The sequence below is a fragment of the Zootoca vivipara genome, chromosome 3, assembly GCF_963506605.1.
Source record: "Zootoca vivipara chromosome 3, rZooViv1.1, whole genome shotgun sequence".
Taxonomy (NCBI): domain Eukaryota; kingdom Metazoa; phylum Chordata; class Lepidosauria; order Squamata; family Lacertidae; genus Zootoca; species Zootoca vivipara.
Window position 1 is genome coordinate 58470124 of NC_083278.1, and position 27422 is coordinate 58497545.

Here is a 27422-nt window from a genome sequence, read left to right on the forward strand (position 1 = left end):
CTTCTGTATTATTTAAATGCTTCTCCCCAGAGCACAAAATTGATGACCTATAGAACAGTCTCTTGTCCAATTGTGATGTATGGCTGTGAAATTTGCACTCAAACTAAAACAAAAGCAGAACGTCCTGAAGAAAATATAAAGAACTAAAAGCTACTGAATATTCTCCATGTATGTTTCTGTTATTGTTTGCATGATTATGTATTAATTTGTACATGTGTTTATGATAAATCTATTATAATTAATAATTTATTATTATTATTATTATTATTATTATTATTATTATTATTATTATTATTGAACTACAGGCGTTTTATTAGCAAGCCATTCAGACGCACTGACCAAAGCTAGTGCACAGAAGCTTTGCCTTAATCAAACAGCCCTAAACTTTGTTAGGTCTCCTTAAGAGGCCTTTGATGTTGGTTCTTAAAGTGGGGTTGCTCTGCATAACATAAAAGAATAAATAACAAAACAATAAAATAAAAATAAAAATAACATAACAATCACTGAAATTAACATCACTCTCTGGGCAGATGAAGCGGCTTTTCACTTGTTGCCTAATTTGCTGCTCCAGATGAACATCTCTGGAGAGAGGGTTGTCGGAGAACGGCCACAGAAAAGAATCTCTCTCTGCTTGAAACACTTGAATTCTTCTCTTCCTGCAAATACAATAGCTGCCAAGTCTCCCATTTCCCCTGGGAAATCCCCGTTTTTCCAGCTGTTCCTAGCTGAAAAAACAGATCCCCCCCCCGGTTTATTCTGGTGCAACGGCCATTTTGGAACTGGGCAGAGCATGCTCAGAAGCGACTTTTGATGCTGCTTTGCTCAGTTCCAAAATGGCTGCAGTGCGACTTCTGCCGCGACGACCATTTTGGAACTGGGCAAAGCAGCATCAAAAGTCACTTCTGAGCATGCTCCGCCCAGTTCCAAAATGGCGGCAGTGCTACTTCCGGTCTGCTACTTCCGGCCCGGTCCCTTATTTCTCTGACAGCAACTTGGCAGGTATGGCAAATACTGTTGCTCCATCTCTTCCACATCACAGGCTTCTAAATAGTTAAAATACTTTCAATCTTTCTTGAACTAGAGTTGTAATTTCTCCCCCTGCCTCACAAACACAGCGCCATTGAAAGGAACGTTTAAATGGTTACGGGAAACTGCTTTTCCTCAAGGAAGATTTTTACGAGTTCATTGATGCATCTGATCTTGCTGATAATCACAACACTTTACAAATCTGTAGCTTGACTGGACTGCTGATACCTCCCATGATGGTTGCCAAGGCTCCACCTCTCCTTCTGCAGAAGATTTTTTTAGTTGGGGTTTCCCCCCCCCCCACACACATTTTCACCCTGCCCCCTTTTCAAGTAGGCAGAGCTAAGACACGAGAGAATGTAGCAACTGCGGTTGACACAGTCTGTTGCTTTATTTATTTACTTGCATAGCTGTGGTTTCACTCAAATAACCTCAAATAGGTTCTTAATTTTGACTGCAGGTAGTCTGATCTTCTAATGGAACAGGAAAATACATTTGTGAAAGGTCACCTTAACTTTCTGTGGAGGTTCATCATAAATGGATTTGAAGAATGTCCATTTTCCATCATCGAGGCCCAGCTGGAGACATTTCCCCCTGTTTGCAGTCACTTACTAAATAGCCGAAAACAAAAACAGATAGTCTGAAATGGTTTTGAAGTGCAGTTATTAAAAGGACTCTTTTTCAAAGTGATTGCCTGAATCCTGTCTCCAATTATCTCAGTATTGCTGCCACCTGTAGCCCATCCCCTTACTGAGACATCTGATTACCTGGAGGTTTTTAATGTCAGCTGACTCAGCATAAAGTAAAAAAAATAAAAAATATATATGTTTTTATCTGTATTTTATCTTGTTAGTCGCTTTGAGACATTTTTTTGTGTAAAGCGACTAACAAATGAAAAGAATACTAATACTGTATATGTTAAAAGCATGGTTTTCCTAGAAGAAGCTCATAAACACTTATTCAACAGAGGTGGGATATAAGACATGCTGGAATAAATAGAGCACCAGCTGAGCATGAAATACAGTGAGGAAGCTCTCTCCAATCAGATTCCAACATGGATTTCAAAAAGAAAAGAAAAGGTGGGGGCAGGAAGGGCAGCCATGATGGATGAAGCCATCAAGACAACCCCAGTGAATGTGTGGGTTCATTTGCCTTTCAACCAAAGCTTCCATGTGGTTCACGATTCTAACGTTTCCTGTTCAGTAGTCAGATGGAAAGGAAATGCCATGTGCTTCCTGGATTTGGACGTGACATGGTAAAAAGGGCAGCCAGCATAAGCAATATTCAGAGCGTTACAAAAATATGGTTACTTCAACCATATGCAGCTTTGTTTCATCCCATTTAAAAACCATTGTTGTTTCTGTAAATTTAATTCAATTCCTGACTGAAGAAATAATATTTGAAAGGCAATGAGAGCCCCGCCTCCTCTTGGCCTATAACATGCATTTTATGATCCATTTAGAGACAGAGCCCAGTCAAAATATTTTTCTCCCTTCCTTCCTTCTGTCCAAACATTGAAGCTCTCTATTCAAGTGCCTGGGTGAATGCATGTGAGCTTAAAGTGGTGGTGGTGGTGGTGTGTGCCTGCAATCTCATCCTCAACATCCCTGTTCACCCACTTCCAACCTTTACATACCAAACACAAAAATCCACAGGGAGAGTCTCAGTGTGTTCACCTAAACATGGTTAGAGGCCTGCTCGTGATCAGGAACCCTGCATTATGTATTCAGCAGGCTATCAGAAGAGACCCAATACATATATGAAATGTAGATAAATAGTATTGACTCAGGAACTCCATTTTTTCAGGGCTTGATCAATGCCTTGTTGTGGCGAAGGGGCTTGAATAACTGAGAGAAGCTATGAGCTATGCCATGCAGGGCCACCCAAGATGGACAGGTCATAGTGGAGAGTTTTGACTAAACATGATCCACCTGGAGAAGGAACTGACAAGCCACTCCAGTATCCCTGCCAAGAAAACTCCATGGACAAAGACAACAAGCATATAAAAGTTATGACGCTGGAAGATGAGCCCCTCAGGTTGGAAGGCGTCCAACATGCTACTGAGAAAGAGCGGAGGACAAGTACAAGTAGATTCAGAGCTGATGAAGCAGTTGGGCCAAAGCCGAAAGGTCACTCAGTTGCGGAAATGCCTGGAAGCGAAAGGAAAGTCCGATGCTGTAAAGAAAAATATTGCATAGGAACCTGGAATGTAAGAACCATGGATGGAGGTAAGCTGGATGTGGAATAAATATAAGAATATTAATTGGATGACAAGAATAAATATTGACATCCTGGGCATCAGTGAACTAAAATGGAAGGGAATGGGCAAATTCAGTTCGGATGACTAGCATATCTACTACTGTGGGCAAGAATCCCATAGAAGAAATGGAGTGGCCCTCATAGTCAACAAAAGAGTGGCGAAAGCTGTAATGGGATGCAATCTCTTGTGTGCTCCCCATTCAACTGGTCCAAAGTGTGGGAAATAACCCTGGTTTGAAGTGAAAGACTTGTTTATTAGCAGCTTTTGTGTGTTAAGCTTTTAGGTGTGTATTACTGGGTTTTCCTTTCCTTTTTAAGCAGCCCTTCTTCTATATAATATGTCTATAATAAAAATGTAAGAATGTCATCACTCAGCTCCCATTGGAGGATTTGTAATCATACAGTCTTTGATTTGCATGAAGTCAGGGCAGGATAGGAGAGCAAACATGAAGGCACATTGCACAACAATAGGAGCCATGACATGGGAGGAATATGGGGGTTGAGAGGATGGCAGGGGTTTGCACAAAGTACCTTCATTGTCTGAAAACACAACATAATATTTGTATGCGCTGCATCCTTTATCTCTTCCACATGAGGCAGCTGAGGAATGGAAGAGGGCGAAGTTTAAGAAAGTGGCTAATTTAAGCAATGGCAGATGTTGAGTAAAGTGGGGATGGAATCCTAGGTTTGCCAGACACAAAGTTGTCGAGCTTATTTTCTGAAGTTTTGGAGCTGTTTTTAAGGAAAATTGGCAAAATCTAGACTTCTGACATGAGCTGCTGTATACAGATTTCCAGTATTCCAGCTATATCCAGGAAATTCACGGCGTATGGCAAGCCTTTGGTGGTTCAAACAATCTGAATAAGGACAGGTTGCCTGTTATTAACACATGTCTTTAGTAATTTACCTTTGATTTCACCCTATAACTAAAACTCCTCTTTTTGACTTTGCCTTTTATTCCCTCCCATATCTGTTACTCTACTACCTAGACTAAAGTTCGCTAGGCTGTGTGCTCTTGCATATTTTGGAAAACATGTTAGTCTCTGGGCCATTTCTGTTGGGCTGACAACAGCCTATTGTCTGGCAAAATGCAGCCAGAGCGACAGAGGGAGATGTTCCCCCTCCAGTCATTTGTGTCCCAGAAGGGCTTATTGCCTGCACACAGAGTAGTAGGTTTCAGACACACATAGAGAGCTGCATGACCTGAGGAAGTGCAGTAACAACGCTTAACCACTTTGGCAGCTGGAATGGTTTGTAGTGTTAATGTTCTTCCAAATGGAATACCTCCCTGTCTAACGTAAGGAAGCATAAAACTGTAGATATTTACATTGAGGAAGAGTTCAAACCACACATTAATTTAATTTGCAAGCAAATACTTATATAGCAGGTCATAAATACAGCAACCAGTTTTTCTCCAAAGCTGTCAATTCAGCACATTTCAAAAATAATTTGGCATGCACAGTTTCAACAACCTCTTCCAAGGTGTAAATACCGTGAAAGTATTTGCTTTTTTTAACGAAAAGTTTTTTGTTTTGTTTTTAAGTGAGTGAAACCATTATTGAGGAAAGCAAAGAAACATAGCTGTATTGGCCATTTTGCAGCAGTAGTAGCTGCAATGGAACTGGGTAACTTTCTTGATCCTTTCCAAGTGGGCTGACTTGCCTACAGAATCCCCTCTACCTGACAGGAGAGATCCTGGTAACCAACGTTAATTTTTAGCAGGGCACATTCAAGTATACACAAGATCTATATACGGTAGCTTATAAAAAAAATTCCTTCTTTTTCTGATACTGTGTTGCAGAGTAATCCACAGAACTTCAGCCTTACTCCTATCTCAGTGTGATGTTGGGGTCTAGACGGCTGGGCCTCAGGTTTGAAGAAGAGTTGGCACAAGGCTTCCTTGAAACTTCAGGCTCCAGTTAGCCTTTGGTCTAAAAGCAAACTTTGTTTGCTGCCAATAAGCTTTCCCCAAATATTTATTGAGGTTTCAGAACTAATTTATTCTGATCAGCTGAATTATGTATGAGTGCAACAAAAATGCTTTCTCCAAAAGTCAGATTTCTTTGTTTCTTCTGTGGCCAAACTTCTTTCAGAAATGTGTGCCTCTCAGTTTCCCCCACATATCCTTATTATGGCCACTCTCTTGTTGTTTGGCTCATTTCTGGTTTAACTGACATTTGGCACAAATGCAATTGCAAGAACCTTACCTGAACCTGTGGTCGGAATGCCACTGTTTCTTTGCTAACTTATATATGTTGAAATGTTCATTTTCTTGTGCTCAGGAGTTGAAATGCTTTTTCACTCGAGGAGCCAAGAATTTCTTTGCCTCAGGGGTTGACATTGACCACCATTTCAAATATTTTCAGATTGATAAGTGTGTTTGATATGTCAGTGTGTTTTTCTTTTTCTCCTCCTCCTTTCAGAAGTTAACTTTCTCAAGCAAATTGATGCATTTTGTTGAACGCTGCCTGGAAAAGAAATGTATAGAAGTAGCATAAAATTAATGTATGCTCTTTCCACAAGGCTCATGGTGGAAAAGGAATTCTTATGCTGACGGTAAACAAGAGAGTATGCAGTGAAATAGACTTTTTAAAAAACCTTTAACAACCAAAGCATCTTGGGAACTGAGGACCTAAAAGGAAGACCTCTTACAATAGGAGCCCTTTTCATGCACTGAGCTCAATATCAACAGTGGCAGTGTGGTCAATGAGGTGGGATTGCAGTGCTCACCTGACCTCTGTTCACTTGCATTGTTGCTGCTTACTAGGATGGAAAGAGGCAGGTGGCTGTGAATTGGGTGCACTACGCAAGCATTGACAGAGCCAATCTGGTGCTACAGGTGGTCTGTTGTCACCATGCTGTCCTCACAGCCTCCTCCACCCTCCTCCCCTCTTTCCCGCTGTTCAGCAGTGATACCACCAACCAAAAGGCAGGGGAGCACTGCTGCTCCACCTACCACAGCTGAACAAAGACCCTGCTCTTTGTGCCGCCACCACCAGTTGAATTTCATCAGATGCCTGCTTGGAGCAGGGGCCTTTTAGTTGTAGCAGCAATTGCATGGCATGCCTCTCAAAAGAGGCCTGCCCAACCTCAGCACTTGGGTCCTTTAGGGGCCAAGTTCAGGTTCAGATTTGTCTAGTTCAAGTAATGTCATCATGATGGAAACCCCTGTCATGTCTGCAGTAGCCAATGGAAGAGATTGGTAGGGGTGGGGAAATAATGTGGAATGGCATGAGTACATGGAATTCCAAAAAAGCTCAACAACTCTGGTCAATCCAATGGGTAGATCACTGCCAGTTGGTTTTTTTTTATAGTGGGAGTAGATCGAAGTCTCTTGGAAGTTGGACGTGCCTGTATTACTGTATCCCAACAGCACAAGGATTCCCTCAAGCGCAACAGGATCTCCCCCCTTCTTTTTCCCTGACCCTGTGCCCTCCCCAAATGTGATTCAGGGGGTTGGGAGAACAGATATAGGGTGGAGAGAATTGAAGTTCCATTGCACAAGCAAAAACCCTTTCACTGACAGAGCTACTTTCTTAGCACATGCAACCCAAAAACTGCCATGTGGTTAGCCACATTTGCTAGGGCATAACCCCCACTTACTTTTCAACAGGCATGCACCAATTCACAGGGCACATATTAGGGAGTAGATCTACTTCTAAGGAATGGTGCATTTTAATTTATTTTTTTAAAAAGGAAACCAATTGTCCCCTGTTTTAATAGGGCCCTTGGCTACCTTTACCGTCCCTAAAAGCAAAACATGGAATTAATACACATAATCTGAGTTGGAAAGAGTGGCTACAATTTAAATGGTGAGTTGTCTATGCCCTTGTGAACAGCCTGCTCTCCTTTCCTGCCTGCTTTATCACTGCAATCGTAAGTGCTTGAATATGACTACTCCCGCTTAGAACATCCTGCGCTTGGCAGGTTGCCCAAGGTTAAAGGTCTCTCTTGCATGTTGGTTGCTCAACCCAAAGCATTTCCCCTCTTCTTTCTCCTCTACAGTAGGATAAAAACAAACAAACTAGAAATCCATGTAATCCAGTACTTCTAGTAGAGCAACATATTCTTAGACCCTTTTCTGATGGTAGCTGAAAAGACCCTTTAGTGTTGTGCTAGGGTTAGGGATGCTATATCTGTCCAATAAATTTGGTTCTTATGATATTTTTATTTTTTGTCCTGAATGTGAATGAATACCCAATAATGAAATACATAAGCAGCATGAGCTGGCACCTGATAAAAATGGATCTTCTTCCATTGATCATATGAGTTTTAGTTCATGGATTAAATTTGCACAGGGTTGTATCCAGTGGCGCCTTTTGCGCCAGCAAGAGGTCCTTCTGCTCATGCAAGGCATGGTACCTCATCTGCCCCACCTACTGAATTTCTCTGCAGCATAACTCTCTGCAACATTCTGTTCTGGAAGATCCCCCGACCCTCAGGAGCAGGATTGATTTACTTTGGAAGGGTGGAGTAGCTAAGGGTGATTGGCGAAACATGTTGTGCTTTGCCTTGCAGAAGTGCTTTCTTGCCAGCACAAAGCCGCCACTGGATACAACCCATATATATCATGTGTACTTTGAGGAGGAAGGGAGCCAAGAACAATCACAAACAAACCATTCGTATTTGTTGCACTGCTTGTATACAGTATTTTGAAATTGGTATACAAAACTGCTGTGCTGTGAGAAGTTGCTGCACCTTAATATCCCCCCCCCATCTCAGTCACATTCTGCCTTTGCCTTTGTTGAGATCTTCTCTGAGCTCCTCCACATGACCTGTCTATTGAGCACTTGTCTTTATTTGCTTGCCCAAAGCTTATGCAAAGATTTGGTGATGTTGAGTCTTTATTTAAACAGTTGCTCTGATTTGTTTCCTGTGAGGTTATACGACCATGAGCATTCATCCTGATTGCATTCTGATTTGCTTGCATTGTGGTTATACGTCTTTCTTTCCAAGCTACATCTAGCTGGCTTGCCCACTTCAAGGCTGTAACCCTTCTAACACGTAGGACAATCGGTGCTTTGCTCAGTTCTTTTTATACGAGGGGAGGGCAACTGGTGATCCCGGCACTAAAAGCTTTTGTTGGAAAAGTGATTCCCCAGATGCTATATGGGGTAGAACTCTGGGGATGGAATCAGAAGCTGCTAGAACGGCTTGAATTCTTCCAAAAAAATTATCTCAGAAGAATTATAGGCCTCCCTCAGGGTACTCTGGCAACTTTCTTAAGAGTGGAAGTAGGATTACCTTCTATGTCTGCCAGGGCCCACTTATGATTTCTGTGTTTTTTCACAGATGCCTCGAACACCTTATTGGCTAAACAAGCCTTTGTATCTTTACAACATAATACTACTTGGCATCAAAACCTATTAGATATTCTATCCAGATACAATTTACCCGAGTTTAATACTCTCAAACTGTGGAGCCCTGATAAAGTTCGGGAATGGATCTTTGAAAAAGACACCTTTTTAGACACCACGAAGATAAAAAATTCTGGGTTTTCCTACTGGTTTCCCCGAGTAAAAGCAGTCAAAATCTGTGCCAACTACCTGGTGGCTATCACTGGTCCCACCCTTCAGAGAGCTTTCACTATGGCCCAGTTCCAAACATTGCCAACTGCATACCTGACCGGTAGATTCACAAAAATCCCAGTAGAACATCGTTTATGCCCTTGCTTCATGAAAATTAAAGAGGATCTTATACATTACCTCCTCTATTGCCCCATTTACTAGGGCTTTAGAGACGCGATGCTGCAAATTACCGTGTTTCTCATATTATAAGACATGTCTTATATTTATTTTTTCCTCAAAAACACACACTATGGCTTATTTTCAGGGGATGTCTTATATTTTTCCTCCTCCTCCTGCCATGGCCGGTATTGCTGCTGTGCCTATCACTATGTCTTATTTTCGGGGTATGGCTTATATTCCTTGAATGCTTAAAAATCCTGCTATGGCTTATTTTATGGGTATGTCTTAAAATATGAGAAACAGGGTATACCCAACTCTATAATCAATCCTGAAGACAGAGTAAAAATTTTGTTAGTTGATGCTAACCCACGAATTACCCATGTGGTAGCGGTATTTATGATGAAGGCCATGAAAGCCAGGGAAAGAGTTATGGATGACAAAGTAAAAACCCCTTCATCATCTGTTTAAGTCGTTGCTTGCTTTCCTTCTCTTCCTGTTTTTGGGGTGAAGGTTTTGTTGGGATAGTATGCAATGAATTTTAATATTTTTAATTATTGTTGTGTTGATATTTGTGTAGAGGCATGGTCCTCACAATAAATGGATTTGTTGTTGTTATACTTCTTCCCACTAGCCAAATGTTTACCCCACACTTCCAAGTCCATTTTTCTGACACTTTCCTAACTGCAAAAACGTTCATATCTATTAGGAAAACGGATTCGTTGTGCTAGGGCAATAGAGCCCTTTTATCCATTTTAATTGCACAAATCCGAATCTGGTATACAGTTGAATCTCACAAAATACTGACAGTCTGTAGGCAGCCTCTGTTTTCCTCTAAGCTCCTTTCCAGATCAATGTCATTGAAGTCACCTCATGGAGTAATAACAGTAGTGAATTTGCTGTTGTCTCCCAGCCGGCAGAGAAGAGCGGAGCCATTGTTCTAAGAGCGGAGCTCTTATCAAATTCTAACGCCAGTGATGTTTTCCAGCACCCGCTCATGGCAGGTAGCCTTTGTGTTCTAATTCTTGTTCTCTTCCAGTGGTGTGTTTATTACAGGCAGGTTTTGCCCTTATTGATGAGTGCAGCTTGTATATGGTAGGAAGATATCAAAGAGAGGAAGCACTTTATGACCTATGCAACTGGCCATAGAATTGCCTTATTGTATGAATCCATATACAGTAAATAGGAGTGCAGTGAGAGAATTTGGCCAAACTGAATGAGTATCCTCAGCAGTTTATCTTATTTTGTTGTCCCTCAGGCTTTGTATGATTCATATGCATGTTCAAAGCTTCCTTCAGTTCTTTTTGGTTTACTGTCTAACCCAGTTCATCCAAATCAATTTTCTGAAGAATTTTTTCTCTGTGCTTGCTTCTCTGCCCTCCTCCAGCTATTCTTTTTTCATTGAGGAGGTCAATAGCTCAGGTGGTTATAGTGTGGTGCTGACAACGCCAAGATTGCAGGTTTGATTCTTGTAAGGGACACCTGCACATTCCTGAATTGCAGGGGGTTGGACTAGATGATCCTCATGGCCCCTTCCGACTCTATGATTCTATGAGACATTGCAATCTTCCTGATATCCATTCTGCAAACTTCAGTCTGCAATTTGTGTCAACCTCATTACACATTTGAACAATTCATTCATGGCTTCTCTCTCTCTCTCTCTCTCTCTGTCTCTCTCTCTCTCTCTCTCTTTCTCTCTCAGTGTGCTGTATAACAGGTGTTTGAGTCCGAGCCATTGAGCCCATTGTATAATTCATGCTACACATTTTACTGCTTGTTTCCCCCCTTCACTTTGTTGTCGCCTTTCTCTTGTCTGAACAAGGCATTGTGTGCATGCTGTCCAATTGCGAGCAAAGCGACTCCCTGATGAACGCAACATCATGCATGTTTAAATGGATGTGGAGTGGAAATTAAGTGCTTCTAATCTTTCATACACCAGTAATTTATTCTCCAGAGTCCATGGCCAGGCTTGTCGGCTTCTCAAATGTATTTCATTCAAGGCTCGGCAGGATTCCAAAAAAACAGACGGCAGCTTCTCTTTTGCTTATGCCAACTTTGAGGGCCTTTCCAGACTCTTTCACAGGGAGGATTTTGCTTGCCTCTACTAGGGTTGCACTCACATTCACCATATGATACTATATATCCTCTGCCCCAATGTACTGAAAAAGTCAAAGTTGCTGCAGGGGGTGGGGTGGGGGCACTTGACAAAGAATGACAGACTAGTGCTTCACTGATATGAGCAAGCACACAACTTCCAAGGGAACAACAGTAAAGAAGTGGGGAACTTTCTGTGGTCCCTTGTTCCCTCCACTGGTGGTGCATGGTCTGGGATTTTGGGGCCATAGGACTATCCTTTCTACTACATTCAACAACACACAGAGTAACAAAAAGTGAAATCACTACAGTACTTTGTTTCCATGAAACTCAGGGCCCATCTGGACATCTGGGATCAGGGATTAAGGAGGAGGATGCAGGGAGAGGAGGAAAATGGATTAGCCAGGAAGCAGAAGGTAGGGATGCTGCAGGAATCAGAAGTGAAAGATAATAGATTACTATGAAGGGAAGGTGGGAGAAGATGCATGTAAACACAAAAATCTAGATCTAGTAAAACTGATATTTTTGAAATTGCATGGTTTTTTTCACAGACTCTCCCTTCAACCACCATCAAATCATAGAGCAAAACTGTCTGCATTAGGGATGGGCTAATCTGTCAATTTTGGCTTCTCTCATTTTCCAGTCTTACGTTCAGTTCTTCCTGTTTCCACAGCAGTTTGATCTAATTTATCCCCCATTCCTAGTCTCCATTGGCTGAATCATAAAATCCAGTGCTTTTCAGTGCCGCCATGGTGCAAAACTATGCATCAGAGGAACTTTGTTGTTGCTGTGAGGATTCCCTCAAAACAGCCATCAAATCATAAGCCATCTCTGTGTCCACATGTGTGTTTTGTGATTTGTAGGTGGTTTTGTTGTCATCCTATGTTAAAGGGGGAGGGGGACACCCATGAAAACCCATGCCTTGGATCAATGTTATTGAGGAACTGACAAGCACCAGATCTGGTAAAAATAATAGATCATGTAAAAATAACAGATCTGGTCTTGCCAGTTCCACAAAAACACTGATCCAAGGCGTGGGTTTTCATGGTTGCCCCACCCCACTAAGCTTTTATTTGATGGTAGCTTTTTGGGGACCCATATAGCATCATGCAAATTCAAGAAGAATTTTAATTCTGCTGTGTCAGAATTTTATCCAACCTTGTTTGTGTTTCTCTATCTGTCTGGGAGAGTGACCCAAAGGAGCGGGGAGATAAGCAACCAGAGGGGATGGTGCCCACAGGAGTCACTCAAATTTCCAAATGAGCCCAAAGGTTCTAAAAGGTTGGTGACCCCTGTCCTAGAAATACTCCAGAATACTATTTTTACTGATAATGTTGTACATACATTTATTCAACTTGATATATTTCAAGTACACTCGGTGAGTGATGCAAATTTCATTGTCAACATTAATTGCCGTTCATTAATTTCAGTTGTTTTCATTTAGACGGGGTTAAATTCTATAACGATTTGTGGGCTGGATAATATTGCACACTGCCAAATATTATATCCTTATTATAACAAAGGACAGTTTACAAGGCATTTTTGACAGGGCAACCTAAGTCCCAATACTAAAAATTGCAATACTAAAAATTTTATATCCTACCGTATTTGAGAAATATCCATCTGGGATTTCCTTTCAGATCCATTTTATAAGCGTTTGCAGGCTTAGCCCATGCAAAGCCCAAGCAATCTTAGTAAGTCTTACTCATGCTACCCACAAAACTTTCATGTGGTTCCCTTCATTAAAAGACCGGGGGAAAGTACAGTATGTTCTGTGGTGATGCAGTCCAACATGGTGATGTGAACAAATGAAAACATATTGATTACAAAACCTGAGTCAAAGCCCTTAAAACTGTAGTAGAAAGGGAAAAGCGGTTTTCTTCTCATTCTTTTCCACTTTCTTTGAAATGAACAAACAAACAAACAAACAAACCCATAAATTGTTAAATCGTGAGGTGTAAAATGCTTGCTTAAATTAAACAGTGTGACAGTAGTCACAGGTTAAAAGTCCTCTGTACAATATGTAGCACTAAGAGAATGACGTGGCGAAGAGAATTTGAATTCAGGAAGAATGGGTTACATCCTGAATAGTATCTCCTAAGTTACATCAGGACAAAGACAGATGCAATGAAAACATAGATCCACAATAGTAGCTCTATTTGCAGATTGATTGAACAGTGATTCCGTTTGGGCCACCAATCTTGTCCCCTCCTTCTGCTCTCTCTTCCACTTTTTAATTTTATTTATTTAGGAGAGCATTTGTAAACCACCAACTCACAAAAATATATCACGATTATGCAATAAAAGCACATTGTTCCCACAGTTGCCTCCACCAGGGAGAGAAAGGTTGCTTCCAGATGCCATTGTTTATTGAATATCCATCCTGATTTGTTTCCACAAAGTTTGCAGGGAGGTTAGATGCTATCAGCTATTTATTGAGTGATCATTCTGATTTGTTTGCGGGGAGGTTGGACGATGTTGGCTATGTACTGGGTACAGCAGGGGTGGGGAACTTTTTTGGCTTTGCAGGTTAGATCTTTATCAGGGTCAGACTCAGGGTCCACTTTGACAGGTGGGTGGAGCCAGCCACCTATTAACCATCACATTATGTCATTATGATTCAGCACAGGGCTCATTGTTAACTTTTTCCAGCTAAAGAAAGAAAAGTCAGCAATGGCAGTAAGAGAGGAAGCAGGCAGGCAGGCAGGAAGAGACAAGATTGATATGCTGATATAATCATCTATACTTTTTGCAGAGCCAGGCAGGAACCATGGTTAGTTCTCTTCTTATTTTATGTCTGCCATCAATTTGCACATGCACACTTGTGGACGGGGTGGGGAAAAGAGGCACAAAGGAAACAATGGAACTGAAAGCTGTGGCCAACTGTGCATTCACAGCACTTTGGAAAACATTCAGACCTAAAAAAGAGTTTGTCGTGCATGTCAACAAGACCAGGCAATTTGGAACTCTGGATTCCAGATAGTACTCAGTTAATAGGTCATTTGGAAGGGTCCTGAATCAGACCAAGAATAAAAATTCTCACTGGAGAGAGAGCCCAGTTGGTAGAGCATGAGACTCCTGATCTCAGGGTTTGGGGTTTGAGCCCCACATTGGGCAAAAAGATTGGCTCCTCTTGCTCCCTTCAAACTCTATATTCTAAAGTGGCTCACTGAGGCTTATTTTATTTCACTTCAACAATTTGCACTAATCTGCTTAATCTATCTTCTCTAAGAGGTATACAGGAGACCTAGTACAATAAGACTAAAAATGAGTTAAAACTATGAAATCAGAATTCATTTGATAAGCCTGGTGGAATATTTTTTTAAGTCTTCAGTAAGCACTGGAAGCATAACAAGGAGGTGGCCTGTTTGACCTCTGCTGGAAGAGAGTTGCATAGAATTAAACAGTATTTGTTGATACTGTTCAAAAGACCTTGGATGAAGTATACCAAACAATTCAGGTTTCACCCTGAAGCTCCTGCACAGATCTCCTACACTGGTGCTGATGCTCTGAATATCACTCATTAGTCAAGCGTATGCCAGTGGCAGGCAGGCTAAAAGTTAGGAGGCTTTATAGTTGTAAATATGAAGTGAAGGGGAAAGGAGCAAAAAATCTCCAATGATACAAAGCTTTGAAACTGGGAGATTATCAGTATAATCCTAACTACTCAGATTCAAGTCTTACTCCCAAGAAAGTGGGATTAGGATTGCATCCATAAGGTCTAAAATCTTTTCCAACTATTAATTTTACTCATTGGCTATGGACATGTCAGTCTTTTCCCTTACAATCTATTTGGCCTCTACTAGAGTGCGTGATTTACATGCAGAGGACTCCAAATTTAGTCCTGAGCATCTCATTGGCTGGGACCCTGGATAGCCACTGTCAGTCAGAGTCAACAACTCTGGACATAAATGGTCAAGAAACCTGGTTTAGTAGAAAGCATCTTTTTATATCTCAAAGCTACGAACATGAGTTTGACCAAACTGCAGGAGGCAGTGCAAGACAGGAGTGCCTGGCGTGCTATGGTCCATGGGGGTCACGAAGAGTCGGACACGACTAAACGACTATCTGACTCTGCCGCTCTGAAGTTTATTACTAAACCTAGGACTACGCCACATTTTTGTGGAGTGTGTTTTTTATTTTGAAATGGGGGGCATTCAAAGTGCACTATTTTATTTTATTTTGCCAAATACAGTGCTGATTTTGCCAAACAATTCATATTGGTTTCAAAATGGTTTGGCTTTGCTTTCTGCTTGGCTGTTTTTGCCTCCATGCGTGGCAAAGTAGTTTATGTGTAATTAAACAAATCGTCGTCATCATCATCATCATCTAGGCAACCAGTCAGCAAACACATGCACACGTGAACCCCACAAACAAATCTAATGACACATCTTCTACCTGGAGATGCTAGGGATTCAGTTTGGGACCTTCTGCATGCAAAGCAGATAGTGTACAGCTCCACCCCTTCCTGCTTCCATTGGAAAGCAGAGCTCAAAAGCTCCTCAGCATTCATAGAAGCAGCTAACTCTAACTTCAAAGTTGACTTAGAAGTCAGGGCTGGCCAGCTGTGCTGCAGTGGGTTAGCAAGGTGACTAAAGGGCTTGTTGAGGAACCCCAAGTTCTTTGGTGGGGCTTCAACTTAAAAAGTAGTGTGATTTGAGGCGGGTAGGCAGGGAGAGCATCTCAGCACAGTTCACTGTTCTTAAACCAAGCTATGCCAGATAAACGACAGGACTTAAGAAAATTGCTCCCAGGCAGCACAATAAAAATCTAAAACCCACGGAATCAACTTTGACTCACCCTTTGTCTTTCCCAGGATACAGAAGTTTTTTTCCATATCTGGGAAAATATGTGTGACTCTGTGGGAGAATGACCTAAAATATGAAGAGAGTATGGATTAATTTGATGTCTGCAGTGAGCCATTTGTTTGTATTCTTGTTGTCTAATTGGAACCATATCACTTGCCACCATGACAAAACTCGTATTGGTTTTTGAGGGAGTACTGTTGCTTTAAGAAAATCTTGTAGAAGCTTGCATTAATGTTTTCCTAGTTGCTTAACAGGGTCCGGGTCTTCCGCGTCCCACTGGGCTAGGTACTGTATGTGGAAAACTATCAATTGTCAGTGTCAGAACTAAAAGTGATGATCCAGAGCCTAAATTGTTGGGGAAAGTTTAATTTCCACCATGTCTGGTATTGCTATTTCAGTGCTCCTCCCCTCTTGTCTCATTCTGCTCCTGTTGTCACACTAAATGATTGCCAGGTCTATCTGCCTGTTATGTAGATTAGGTAACCAGATGTTATTATATCTAGATGCATTCAGAGTAACAGTGCAAAATTTAAGAAGTCCTACGTTATCAAGATTTAAGATATCTTTATTGTCATTGTCCCCTTGCGGGAACAACAAAATTACTCGGTTGCTACATCCACTCAGATAAAGCATTCCGTATAATCCAAAATTATAAAACCTAATTAAAAACAGTAAATATAATACAAAATAACAAGTAAAATAAGATGACTTCAAAGTCCAGGCTTTCCATCAAGTTAATTTTACAATGTTGCTCTGAATGTGTCTATATGTGTACACATAGTAGCACTGAATTCACGATATTGTTTACAGGCACAAACTTTATTTGTATACAATTTCTAAAAACCCACACCTAGATTTATTTCTGCCTATCATATCAAATTAATAAGTGAAGTTGAATTTCAGAGCTTTTGATTTAAAAAAAATGAAACTTTTAAACAAAAGATGCCCAGATTATGCAACAGGCTGAATGCAGATGTTTGTCAATTTAGCCATCAGATCAAGGGTAGCCAAAGTGGTGCCTCACAGAATCTATTGGACTACAGTTCCCATTGTTCCTCACCAGTTGCCACGCTGGCTGGGGCTGATGGGAGTTGGATTCCAACAACATTTGGAGGGTACAACATTGGCTACCTGTGCGTTCAGAAAATCCCTGCTCAGTCACACAGCGTGGCTAGCCAATTGCCCTGGAAAGAAACAATGGAAGGCACCTGGGCTGGAACCAAAGGCAGACAAGACCTCAAAGGTGCACAAAGAACAACATATCAAGCAGCATTGGGGACTTTTTTAGAGGCAACTGGCTCACTTTTCAAGGATGCCTAGGGTGATAGAATAACAGTCTGGTGCCCACACTATTCACTTCCAATGGATGTTTTATCTCAGTATTTTTCTCCTTGTTTTTTTTTTTACCCCTGTCCCTAAACTATGGTTCTTGGGAAAAGCAGAGAGCAAAAGTGCTAGAGCAGGCATCCCCAAACTTTGGCCCTCCAGATGTTTTGGACTACAATTCCCATCTTCCCCGACCACTGGTCCTGTTAGCTAGGGATCATGGGAGTTGTAGGCCAAAACATCTGGAGGGCCGCAGTTTGGGGATGCCTGTGCTAGAGCTTTGCCTCGTTGTTCTGTTTAAGATTTAGCTGAGCTACAAGATCTAATGATTGTTACTGTGTAGAATCAGGCAGCTAGATGCAGACAGTGTGGGCAGCTCGGTGCCCCCCTCACTATACAGGACACTGAGCAGTGGTCTTCCCATTCCCTGCAAAATTATACAACCCATTTCATTATTTTCTCCAGATGGAAGGTTTTATTTATTTTACTTGTTTGTTTCCCATCTCAGATTCACTTCTAAGAATTGGATCATGAGGAAGAGGAAATCAGTAAAAAACAAGAAGTGGTCTTGATTTATTAAAACCTTGCATTAAAACCATGACACGTTAGGCTGGTTTGCAGTGAAGTGTACAGAAGTATTATCCTCCTTCCTAGCCATCTCATAGGATGCGACCAATCGTTTTTATTCCAGAGCCAAAGTGCACTTAATTGCCAATTAATCTTATTGAACTTAGCATTTTGAAATTGATTTCTATTTAACCCTGAGGGAAAATAATAATTAGAAGGATATCAAGCAGTGGATGATACAGCTTCTAAACAATTATCAACTCCTAAGCTGCTGCTGTTGCTGAGATTTTCTACTACATCTGTTTGGCTACTGACAGAGGATCATTTCTGTTAGCAGCATGCAGCATTGTGTAGCTTGCTTGAATCAAATTTATTTTTTCCAGTGGAGCACACAAGTCCCTTTTGGGGGGGCAAAAAAAGAGTTAAGAATCTTGAGACACCTTATAAGGTAAGAAATCAGTTTATTGTGCCATAAGCTTTCATGGACCAACTTGGCCAGATGCAATTTCTCTCTCGCACACTCCTTTGTACAAGTACTTGCACTGTTGAAAAGCAGTTTATCCTGCATTTAAAGGTGCAATCAAGCTTCAAATTAACCTTCTTCCAAAATAAGAGCTTTATTATTATTATTTATTCATTTTTCTGTGCCAAAATGGCTTCTAAGTGGTTTGCAGCTGTAAAATCAAATATAAAAATGTGTACATAATTAAAATAGACAACAGAACCTTAAAATCTCGTGAATTAAAATATACAGCAAAACATGGCAGCTAAGAAGCACAACAGTTTTAAAAAACGGGGGGACGGACGGACGATGGTTAAAATTGTTCAAAGTTCAAATTGAGGGGAATGGTTGCCAGTTAAAAAGCACAACAATTAAACAGTTAAAAAGAAGAAGAAGTTAAAACTGTTCAAAGTTCAAACTCAGGGGAATCATTGTCTAAACAGGTGTGTCTTCAGAAGCTGGTTGACTGCCAATACTGTTGGAGCTCCATGTATTTCAGCAGAGAGGGCATTCCACAAAACGTGTCACTAGTGGAGAAGCCTGCCTCTGTTATCACAAGCTGATAATCATCAGGCCATGGCAAAACTAACTGGGTTGCAATTGCTGATTGTAATGACCTTAATGGGCAATGGAGCAGAAAGTAGTTTTTGAAATAGCCTGGTCTGGATTTATTTAGGGCTTTTGAATGTTAGTAGCAGAACCTGAAAACTGGCTCCGTGAATAGTTGTGGGCTTCTGTGTGTATTTCACCACAGTTGCTTGCTCTGGCAGGTTATCCCCAAGAAGGACTGGTTCACGCGACATAAATATTTATTTCAGATACAGTTTTTGTATGTGTTCGTGTTTCACAAGCTACATAGTAGCCTCCTGATATCTGTCACTGCATCTGCAGTCAGGCTGATGTCAGGTCACACCGCGCAAGGCTGAAAATTGTGGCCTTTTCTTTTTACTGCCACTGGACTTCTCAGTGCAATCTTGTGAGTATTTGTGCTGGCACAGCAGCTCCTTGGATTGTGCCATAAGTCTCTGTAATAGTGTGGAATAACCCATGACAGCTGTTGAGTTGTAAACACCAACTTGTCCTGGAGAAGACTTGTAAGAAAAAATGACCCTGCAATGAGATCACCATGTACTTCTAGGTTGTTTCCTGCTTGCTGCATAGTTAAATACACAGGGAATAGCCCTCCTGTTACATGGCAGGCCTTCCATTAGAGGGTGGGCAGCGATTCAGTTGAGAGATGGGAAAATGCTCTTACATAATAGCAGATGCGGAAAGCAGAAATTCTGCTTTAAATCCATTGGGAGTGGGCTTGTGTTGGCTTTCTGAAGTGCTAAGATTCATATTCCAATGAATTCACAGAAATAACGAGTCTGAAAATATCTTTCTCCTTCTTTGCTATTCTGCATATGTTTAGTTGCAGTTTCAGCGTTATAGGAGCAAATCTGTATATATACTAGATACAGACCATGTCCAGCATCAGGAATAGGCATCATTGGGCAACTGCCAAAGCCACACCATGGTAGCAGGCCCACTCTCGACCTCTGAAGCCTCACAGCCCTGCTGCCGTTCTTTACTGCCACTGCTTATTCACCTAACCAAGGTGAGCAGAACATCCTTTGCTTGCTTTTCATTCTCCCTCTGAGTGATTGTATGGACTGGGGGAAGGGGCAAGTGAATGGGCAGGAGAACAGAAGTAGAGAGTGGGTGGGTATACTCAGGAAGGGTGTATACCTTGCCCAAGGGCCCTCCGAAACCTGGAGCAATTGTATACACTTGAAAAAGGAGCAATAAGGATCCTAACTGGGTCCCGTTGTGTGGAGCATATTACTCTACTACATCTGTCTTGGGCCCAGTCTTATTCAACATCTTTATAAACGACTTGTATGATGGGCTTGAGGGCATCCTGATCAAGTTTGCAGGTGACCCCAGAGGACAGGATCACACTTCAAAATGACCTTAACAGATTAAAGAACTGGGCCAAAGCAAACGAGATGAATTTTAACAGGGAGAAATGTAAAGTACTACACTTGGGCAAAAAAAAAAATGAAAGACACAAATACAGGATAGGTGACACCTGGCTTGAGAGCAGTACATGTGAAAAGGATCTAGGAGTCTTGGTAGACCACAAACTTGACATGAGTCAACAGTGTGATTTAGCAGCTAAAATGCAATTCTGGGCCAATGCAATTCTGGGCTGCATTAATAGGAGTATAGCATCTAGATCAAGCTCAGTAAAAATCAGTTCCATAAGCAGGGGAAGATGTCTGTGCACAGTTCTGATAGGCTGCCAGCTCTGATGTTAAGAACCCCATCTCTGCAGCAGTTTTACAACTGAACGATAAGGTGATTATGATAAGGACCACCGCTGGCCCACCTCTTCTGCAGCATCAGACACAGACAAATCGCCCCTGGAGCTCAGCAGCAGAGCTCCCCTCCCCCCCCCAAAAATAGGTGCCAGTACTCACCATGAAATTGTTACAGCAAGTGCCACACTTTTTAACAACAAAAAAGAGGTGCTGGTACTGCATACCCTTAAGTTGGCAGCATGTTGAGTTGGAGAGGGCTATGGTCAGGCCATGGGACAGAAGATGGGCCACCTCCCAAGGTGGAGGGAGGAGTCATTGAGGCCAGAGATTTAGGAGACTGGCAGGTGGAGAGCCCTCTCTCCCTTCACAAAGAAATGAGGGAAGGGAAGAAGAAAAACAGGTAGCCTAAGTTAGCTGAGAAATGTACCTGGACCCAATGACAGCATGGCCTTCTAAGCTTTCCTGGTTAGGGCAAGCTAGGAGACTGAGGAGCCAGGTTGGAACCTACTACATACTAGGTAGAGTGAGTTCTGCCTCTCAGGCAAAGGATGCTCAAGGGAAGGAGGCTGGAAGTATCTGCAAGGTGTTGAACTGTGGGTGCCAGATAAGAAGATAAGAAGAGCCTGGTGGATCAGGCCAGTAGCCCATCTAGTTCAGCATCCTGTTCTCACAGGGGCCAGCTAGATGCCTGTGGAAAACCTACAAGTAGGATTCATGCACAAGAGCACTCTCCCCTCCTGTGGTTTCCAGCAACCAATTGCTGTGCCTTGGCCTGCCCTGGCTGCACCCCCTGAGCCAGGCTTCTGCTCTCAGGCACAGCGGAGGACTCTGTTCGGTCACCAGTGCTGAAATAAGATCCAGCTTCTGCATGTGGAGTGTGTGTGTGTGTGTGTGTGTGTGTGTGTGTGTGTGTGAGAGAGAGAGAGAGAGAGAGAGAGAGAGAGAGAGAGACCGCCCGTCTTTCTCTTCGCCTCAGGAGGCAAAATATCATGGGCCCGAATAGCGCTTTGAGGAGGAAATATTCAACACTCCTGTGAAGGCATGAGAGGTGGGGATGGGTAGCCTAAAGCCCTGAAGGCTTTCTGCGAAGACACAGTTTACCTTAATAAGCTCAGCTCTGTTGAAACATACTTACATATAAGTGTATCCACCCTTGAGCGGCTTCTGTGGAGCTCCTGTGCAGCCAAACGCACCACAAGAACTCAAAGCAATCAATTAATGTTTATTTGAATGAAAGTACATGAAGTGCTTAAATAAATAATAAAGGCACACAGGCTGCCTGAAGCGTGAGGGAGAGGCAATATGACGATGGAAACTGCATTCAGATCACTGGGTGTGTGTGTGTGTGTGTGTCAGTATCTCTGTCAATTAAGAAGTCCCTGTCAACTATGTCTGTCAAGCTGGGCTCACCCACAGGATAAAGATGCACAGTGGCAGCTGCTTTTATGTTTTTTTATATCCTGCCTCAGATGATGATATACTGTGCAACTGAGTGGGGCTGTATGATGAGTTCTATATGTGGAGCGGGATTCTGACTACTACTTATTTTGCCTTGGTTCCAAAACAAAATGTGAAGCAAAATGCTTTGTAGTTCGTGCTTCTTCAAATTTTGCAATGCAGTTCTCCGACCAAATAATGGATGTATCGGGGGGGGGGGGGAGATGCACATTAAAATGCATAGATATGGGGAAATAACATACAAAACGCGTTATGTTACAGAAAATGCTTTGCAAAAATATCTATATTGAGGAGAAATGCACACTAAAATGCTGATGGGTTTTCATGAGGGCTTTAAAAACAGCAACCTGGTGCTGCATTGTGTTGAACTGAGCTGAAGACTATAGATTCAAATGAGAAACTGAAGCAAGCCATGGACAGATTCACTTTTCCTTAGGACAGAAATGGACAGATTCACTTTTCCTTAGGGAAGGAGCATGATGTGGTGGGAGGTTTAAAAGAGAGAGAAGGAAGAAGAAACCCTAATGGACACAAAGTTATCTGGATTACAGTCTCTTCCCGCCCCTCCCCCCAATCTAACACAGTTGTGCAAAATTCTCATTCATCAGCCTGTCCGTGCAAGTACCGGTAACTGCTTCTAAATTGCTCCATGTGCCAGAGGTGAAACTTGTTTTCTGAAATGCCAGCATTGCCCTGATTTTGCGCATAGCTAAATTCATTCCCCTCCCCAGAAGAGGGCACTGCACATATATACAAATATGCCAACGCAGCCTAGAACTTAGATCTTTGCAGAATTCAGCTCAAGGGTTTCAAGTGGGGAGATCCTCTTAAAAACAAGGCAGAGGAACAGCTCAAGCATCAACAGCAAGTCCCTTAGCTGGACTACTTATAATAAATGGGCACCTAAAAGCGCTTGCCATGATGTGTCAGGTATTGTTAGCCATGTTTCAAGATATCAAATTGTGGAAGAGTAGCTGTGTTAGGGCCAGTTTAAATGGCACATTTTAGGAAAATTGCCACGGGACACTAGTTTAATGGAATGGGCTATGATGTTTGACAGCTACATACCATGTGGATTTTCTCAAATCACGTATAAGCTCTCCATATGAGCACCGGTTGTGACACACACCTACTAAAACCTAACCTGACAATATGCCGCATACACAGCTGGCTGGCAGCCTGCATGTTCTATATAGAACCAAAAGGCAGCAAGAGATGAAATCTTGTTTCTCTTGAACTTCTCACCTTAACTTGTGATGCAGTCTAATATTTTCCACTCTATCAAAGCAGCAGCTAGCAGAGGAACTAATCAGAGAGGGTGATAGAGAGTATCTGATATTAAAGAAAGATGACTGATGCATCTGCTGAGTGGAAAGATAGCACAGCTAGTCGCTGGGTAAGTGGCAGGAAAAGAGCTCTAAAAGGATGCTTTAACTCATTTCCTCTTCTAGTCAGGTTCTTCTGTTATATGGATGCATGACTTGGCAAATTCCTGTTTAACCCAGCTTTGAAAATAGGCCATTGATTTACTTCATGGAACTTTACAGAGCCACGTGGTCTAGATAGCAACATATTTTTCTAGTTACTTCTTGTGCACATGGCGGTGCATTTCATTTTGAGTTAATATTCTGTTTTCTGTTAAGTTTTTTCCTACTCAAATACTCCTTAGGGGCCTTCCTAGGTACTTCCTAATATGCTTCCTAATATCCTCATTTTGGAGACTTCTCCACAATTCACAGTAATTACTTTCCATGACCTTTTAAAAAAATTAGTTGGAGATAATCCAATTAAAATGTAAAATATGGTTATTATGATTTTCCATTGGCTTAAACCGAGTGTTTGTCTTTCTCTTCATGCATAAGGAAGGGCAGTTGTTCCAGCAATGTTTCTTCAAAGTCACAGTGACATTATATTCACCACCATACCATTTTATCCTCCTCTGTGTATAATCTAATGATGTGGTTTGCATTTTGGTTTGGAGAGCTAAGACAACTTCTTGGTTTGCTTCTATCTTCAATTTTTTTCTGGCAGACATGAGTAGCTTAGAAGAAAACACACACACACACACACACAAACTTTTGTTCTTCTACTTAACAGAAGAATAGTTTCTAAAGCTTAAGACTCACTCAGCACAGCAACCAATGGCTCATTTTGTGGCCAATTGTATTATAATGGGTGCTAGTTGCAGCTGCTACAGACTTGCAAAACAGCCTGCATCAGGCGTGAACACACACACACACACACACACACACACACACACACACACACGTAGGGCTTGCCTTACTGATCATTCATCCTAATTTGCTTGTGGGGAAGTTATATGACAGTGAGCATTCATCCTGATTTGCCTACAGTATGTTTAATATGTCTTCCCATGAATCATTCATTCTTTCCATAGCTTCCCATGCATTTCCATGTCACTTTCCTACCTGCAGAAAGCTCTGTTTCTTTTATAAAGTGTGCTGGGGTGACAAAGCACCAGTTTCCTGGTATGTGCCTGAATCCCTCATAAAATACTAGCATAAAATACTATTTGTTATAGGGACTGAAGTTTTCTATGCTATGAAGGTGAATGTTTTGTGTGGAACTTTGAACAAAATCCTGAGAGGTGTTGGAGCTGAGCTTTGGTGAGCTCTGGCTGGGGGTGGGGAAAGCCCTGAGTTTAGCTAAGACTGAATAACCAAATTATGAAACAAAAATCCAAAATGTGAATGAAATCAGTTTTTCCTATTTGGCAAAACTGACACTACCAACATGGGTTGCCATACATTCGGATTTTCCCAGACATTTTGCCAATTTCAACTCAAACAATGCTACCAACTACAGTATTCCGGATATGTCCAGGAAATTCAAGATGTATGGCAACCCTAATTGTTAAGCCTTTGCGGATCTACTGCAAATCATCCATAGATCTGCCAGCAGATCTTCATCTTACCCAGGGCAGTCTTGAGCAGGTCGCGCGCCCTGGTGCTGAGGGGCGGAGATCACTCCGGCGCCCCCACCCTCGCAGGGCGCAGCATGGTTTCCGCGCGGCACCCTGCCACACCGCGCCACCAGGGGGCTACCTAGAGCCGGCCCTGCTCTTACCTCCTGCCTAGCCTCTAAATAATGATACATCCTCACTAGCACCATCTCATACTTACCCCCTCAGAAAGAACACCCACAAACATCTTGAAAGGAAGCAAAGTGTTACAAGAAACTCTGCACTCCACCCACAAGAATTTCACTAACCCTCTCTCTCCCGCTCTGATAATTTTTGAATGCAATTTCCTTTTCTTATTAATTGATGGAGAATGCTTTAAAAATGCAGGAGAAATATTCCCCATGCTCTTCAATTTGAAGAAGCTGGGGAAACAAAGAGAGTGCACTGCAACTGTCTGGGACTGTCCTGCAGAAGTTACCGCTGAAGATTAGTCTTACAATGCTTGCTGGGTTTCACAGTTGCACTGAAAACACCTTGTGATGAGTGGAGCTGAAGGTCACAGAAAGGTCTAATAGGATGGAACACACACCATTTCCCTTGTCGGATTTGAACATTAGAGGAAGGGAAGGACTGCAGCTCAGTGTTGGAGCATCTGCTGTGCGTGCAAAAGGCCCCGGGTTCAATCTCTGGCACTCCCAGGTAGCACTGAGAGAAAACTCTGTCTGAAATCCTGGAGATCTGCTGCCAGTCAGTGCAGACAGTACTGAACTACATGGACCAATGGCCTGATGCAGCACAAGGCAGATTCCTAACTGTTGAAGGGAGACTCCGTCTGTTTCTTTCCCTCTTTCCTTCCCCTCCTGCTCTCTGCCCCTTTGTCCCCTTGCTCTGGCTTGCTTCTTCAACATCCTCTTATATCCACTGGTTGAAAAGGAAGATAATTTAATTCTTTCAGGAAATGCATCCCTGGGACTTAACTTGAGGCACGTGGACCGATGAGAGCAATGGGGACAGGTTCTTCTTCTTTTTTTAAAAAAGAAATATATGTAAAGAGGGATGTTGTTTTTCCTTACAACCTATTACTTTGGGCTGTGAAATCAAGTCTGTCCCAACAATCTTACAGCATAAATCACACAACACACACACACACACACACACAGAGAGAGAGAGAGAGAGAGAGGGAGGGAGGGAGAATGGAGATGAAGACGCTTGTTGTGCGGCAGCAGTAGCAGCTGCTTATTTTCAGGCAGCATCGCTTGAGAGCTTCTCACATTCTCTTTCTCCCACCTCTCCCCAAATGTTCAGCCTGCTGTGTTCAGGCTTGGTGTTTACAGTTCAGGGCTATGGAGGAGGAGGAAATATTTTGCCTATTGTTCAGTGACGTCAATGGCTTAGCTCCCAGTCACTTGAGGGACTCTGGTGCTTAGCAAATGTCAGAACAGTGCTGCTACAGCATGTGCCTCCCAAGCGCCTGCTTCTTGCAGCATATCTTTCAGAGGCCTCAGCCTGGATCGAACTGGCGTGTGTGAGGGAAGAGGTATGGAAATGGCACATTTTAAGTTTGTTAGCTTTGGAGCAGATATTATTTCCTGGCCTGTGGCATTAGGGGTGGGGGGGAGTGCTTCTAGGCAGTTTCCTATCCAGTGCCATAGTGTCACTCTTTTCCAGGGTCTTTTTTTCCATATTATTCTAGAGAGGAAAGTATAGTGAATTTCATAATTAGAAGCAGCTACTTAGGAGGTGGAACTGTATTCATTGTTTCACAGCTGTGAGCAGATGGCCTTCATTGTTTTTTTGTGACCTTCCCTCAGCTCTCTCTTTCTCTTCCCACTCCCTGGCCCAGAAGTAAAATTTTGAAGGTGGAAAAATACCTGTATGTTAAAATATTGCTTCTTGGTGTTACTGCAAGTCATGGCAGTAGAAGGTTAAACTGAAGTGCCATTGTTGCATTTATGTATTACAAAAAAGCATTCATTTTTTAAAAAAAAAAAGAGGAAGAGAGAAGTGTTTTGGAAAAAAAATTATGCAGGGACAACATATTGATTTTATTAATTTGGAAAGCACATACCCTACTCTGCCTCACTCAGGGATACTTCCAACTATTAAAAAGAAAACAGTCCCATAAAACAAAATCTGGTATGTATATCCACCTCAGTTAGGTGCACCAATAGGAGATTCCCAGATTGCTTTCTATAGGTCCGTGTCAAATTGCTAAGAGTTGTCCTTTGATACGAAGCTCACTTGCTTGGAATGCTGCTCCCTTGAAATCAGTGAGATTTCACTTCCAAGTTTATGTGGTTCGAACTGGGTCTGGTGAAGGCACAAGAATATGAATGTGATTTCTGGGAGGAACTTTCATCAAGGTCAGAGGAACTCGAGAACAAGCTTCCCATGTTGTCCATGCCTCAGGTAAGTTTGAGCACTTTTGGTTCTGCTGTGTTCACATGATTAGATCCTTTGATCTGCACA

General features: G+C 42.1%; 1 protein-coding gene across 2 annotated transcripts in view; it reads left to right on the forward strand.

Annotated features, from left to right (window-relative positions):
• PDE7B (phosphodiesterase 7B) overlaps nucleotides 1–27422 on the forward strand; it is a 221687-nt gene that overhangs the window by 15856 nt on the left and 178409 nt on the right. Inside the window, exon 1 of one of the 2 annotated variants that reach the window (XM_060272704.1) lies at nucleotides 26497–27362. The exons of the other annotated variant lie outside the window; for it this stretch is intronic. Coding sequence (XP_060128687.1) covers nucleotides 27246–27362 — 117 coding nt within the window. The 5' untranslated portion in view covers nucleotides 26497–27245. Of the gene's footprint in view, nucleotides 1–26496; nucleotides 27363–27422 lie in introns of those variants that run through there. 2 annotated transcript variants of the gene reach the window in all.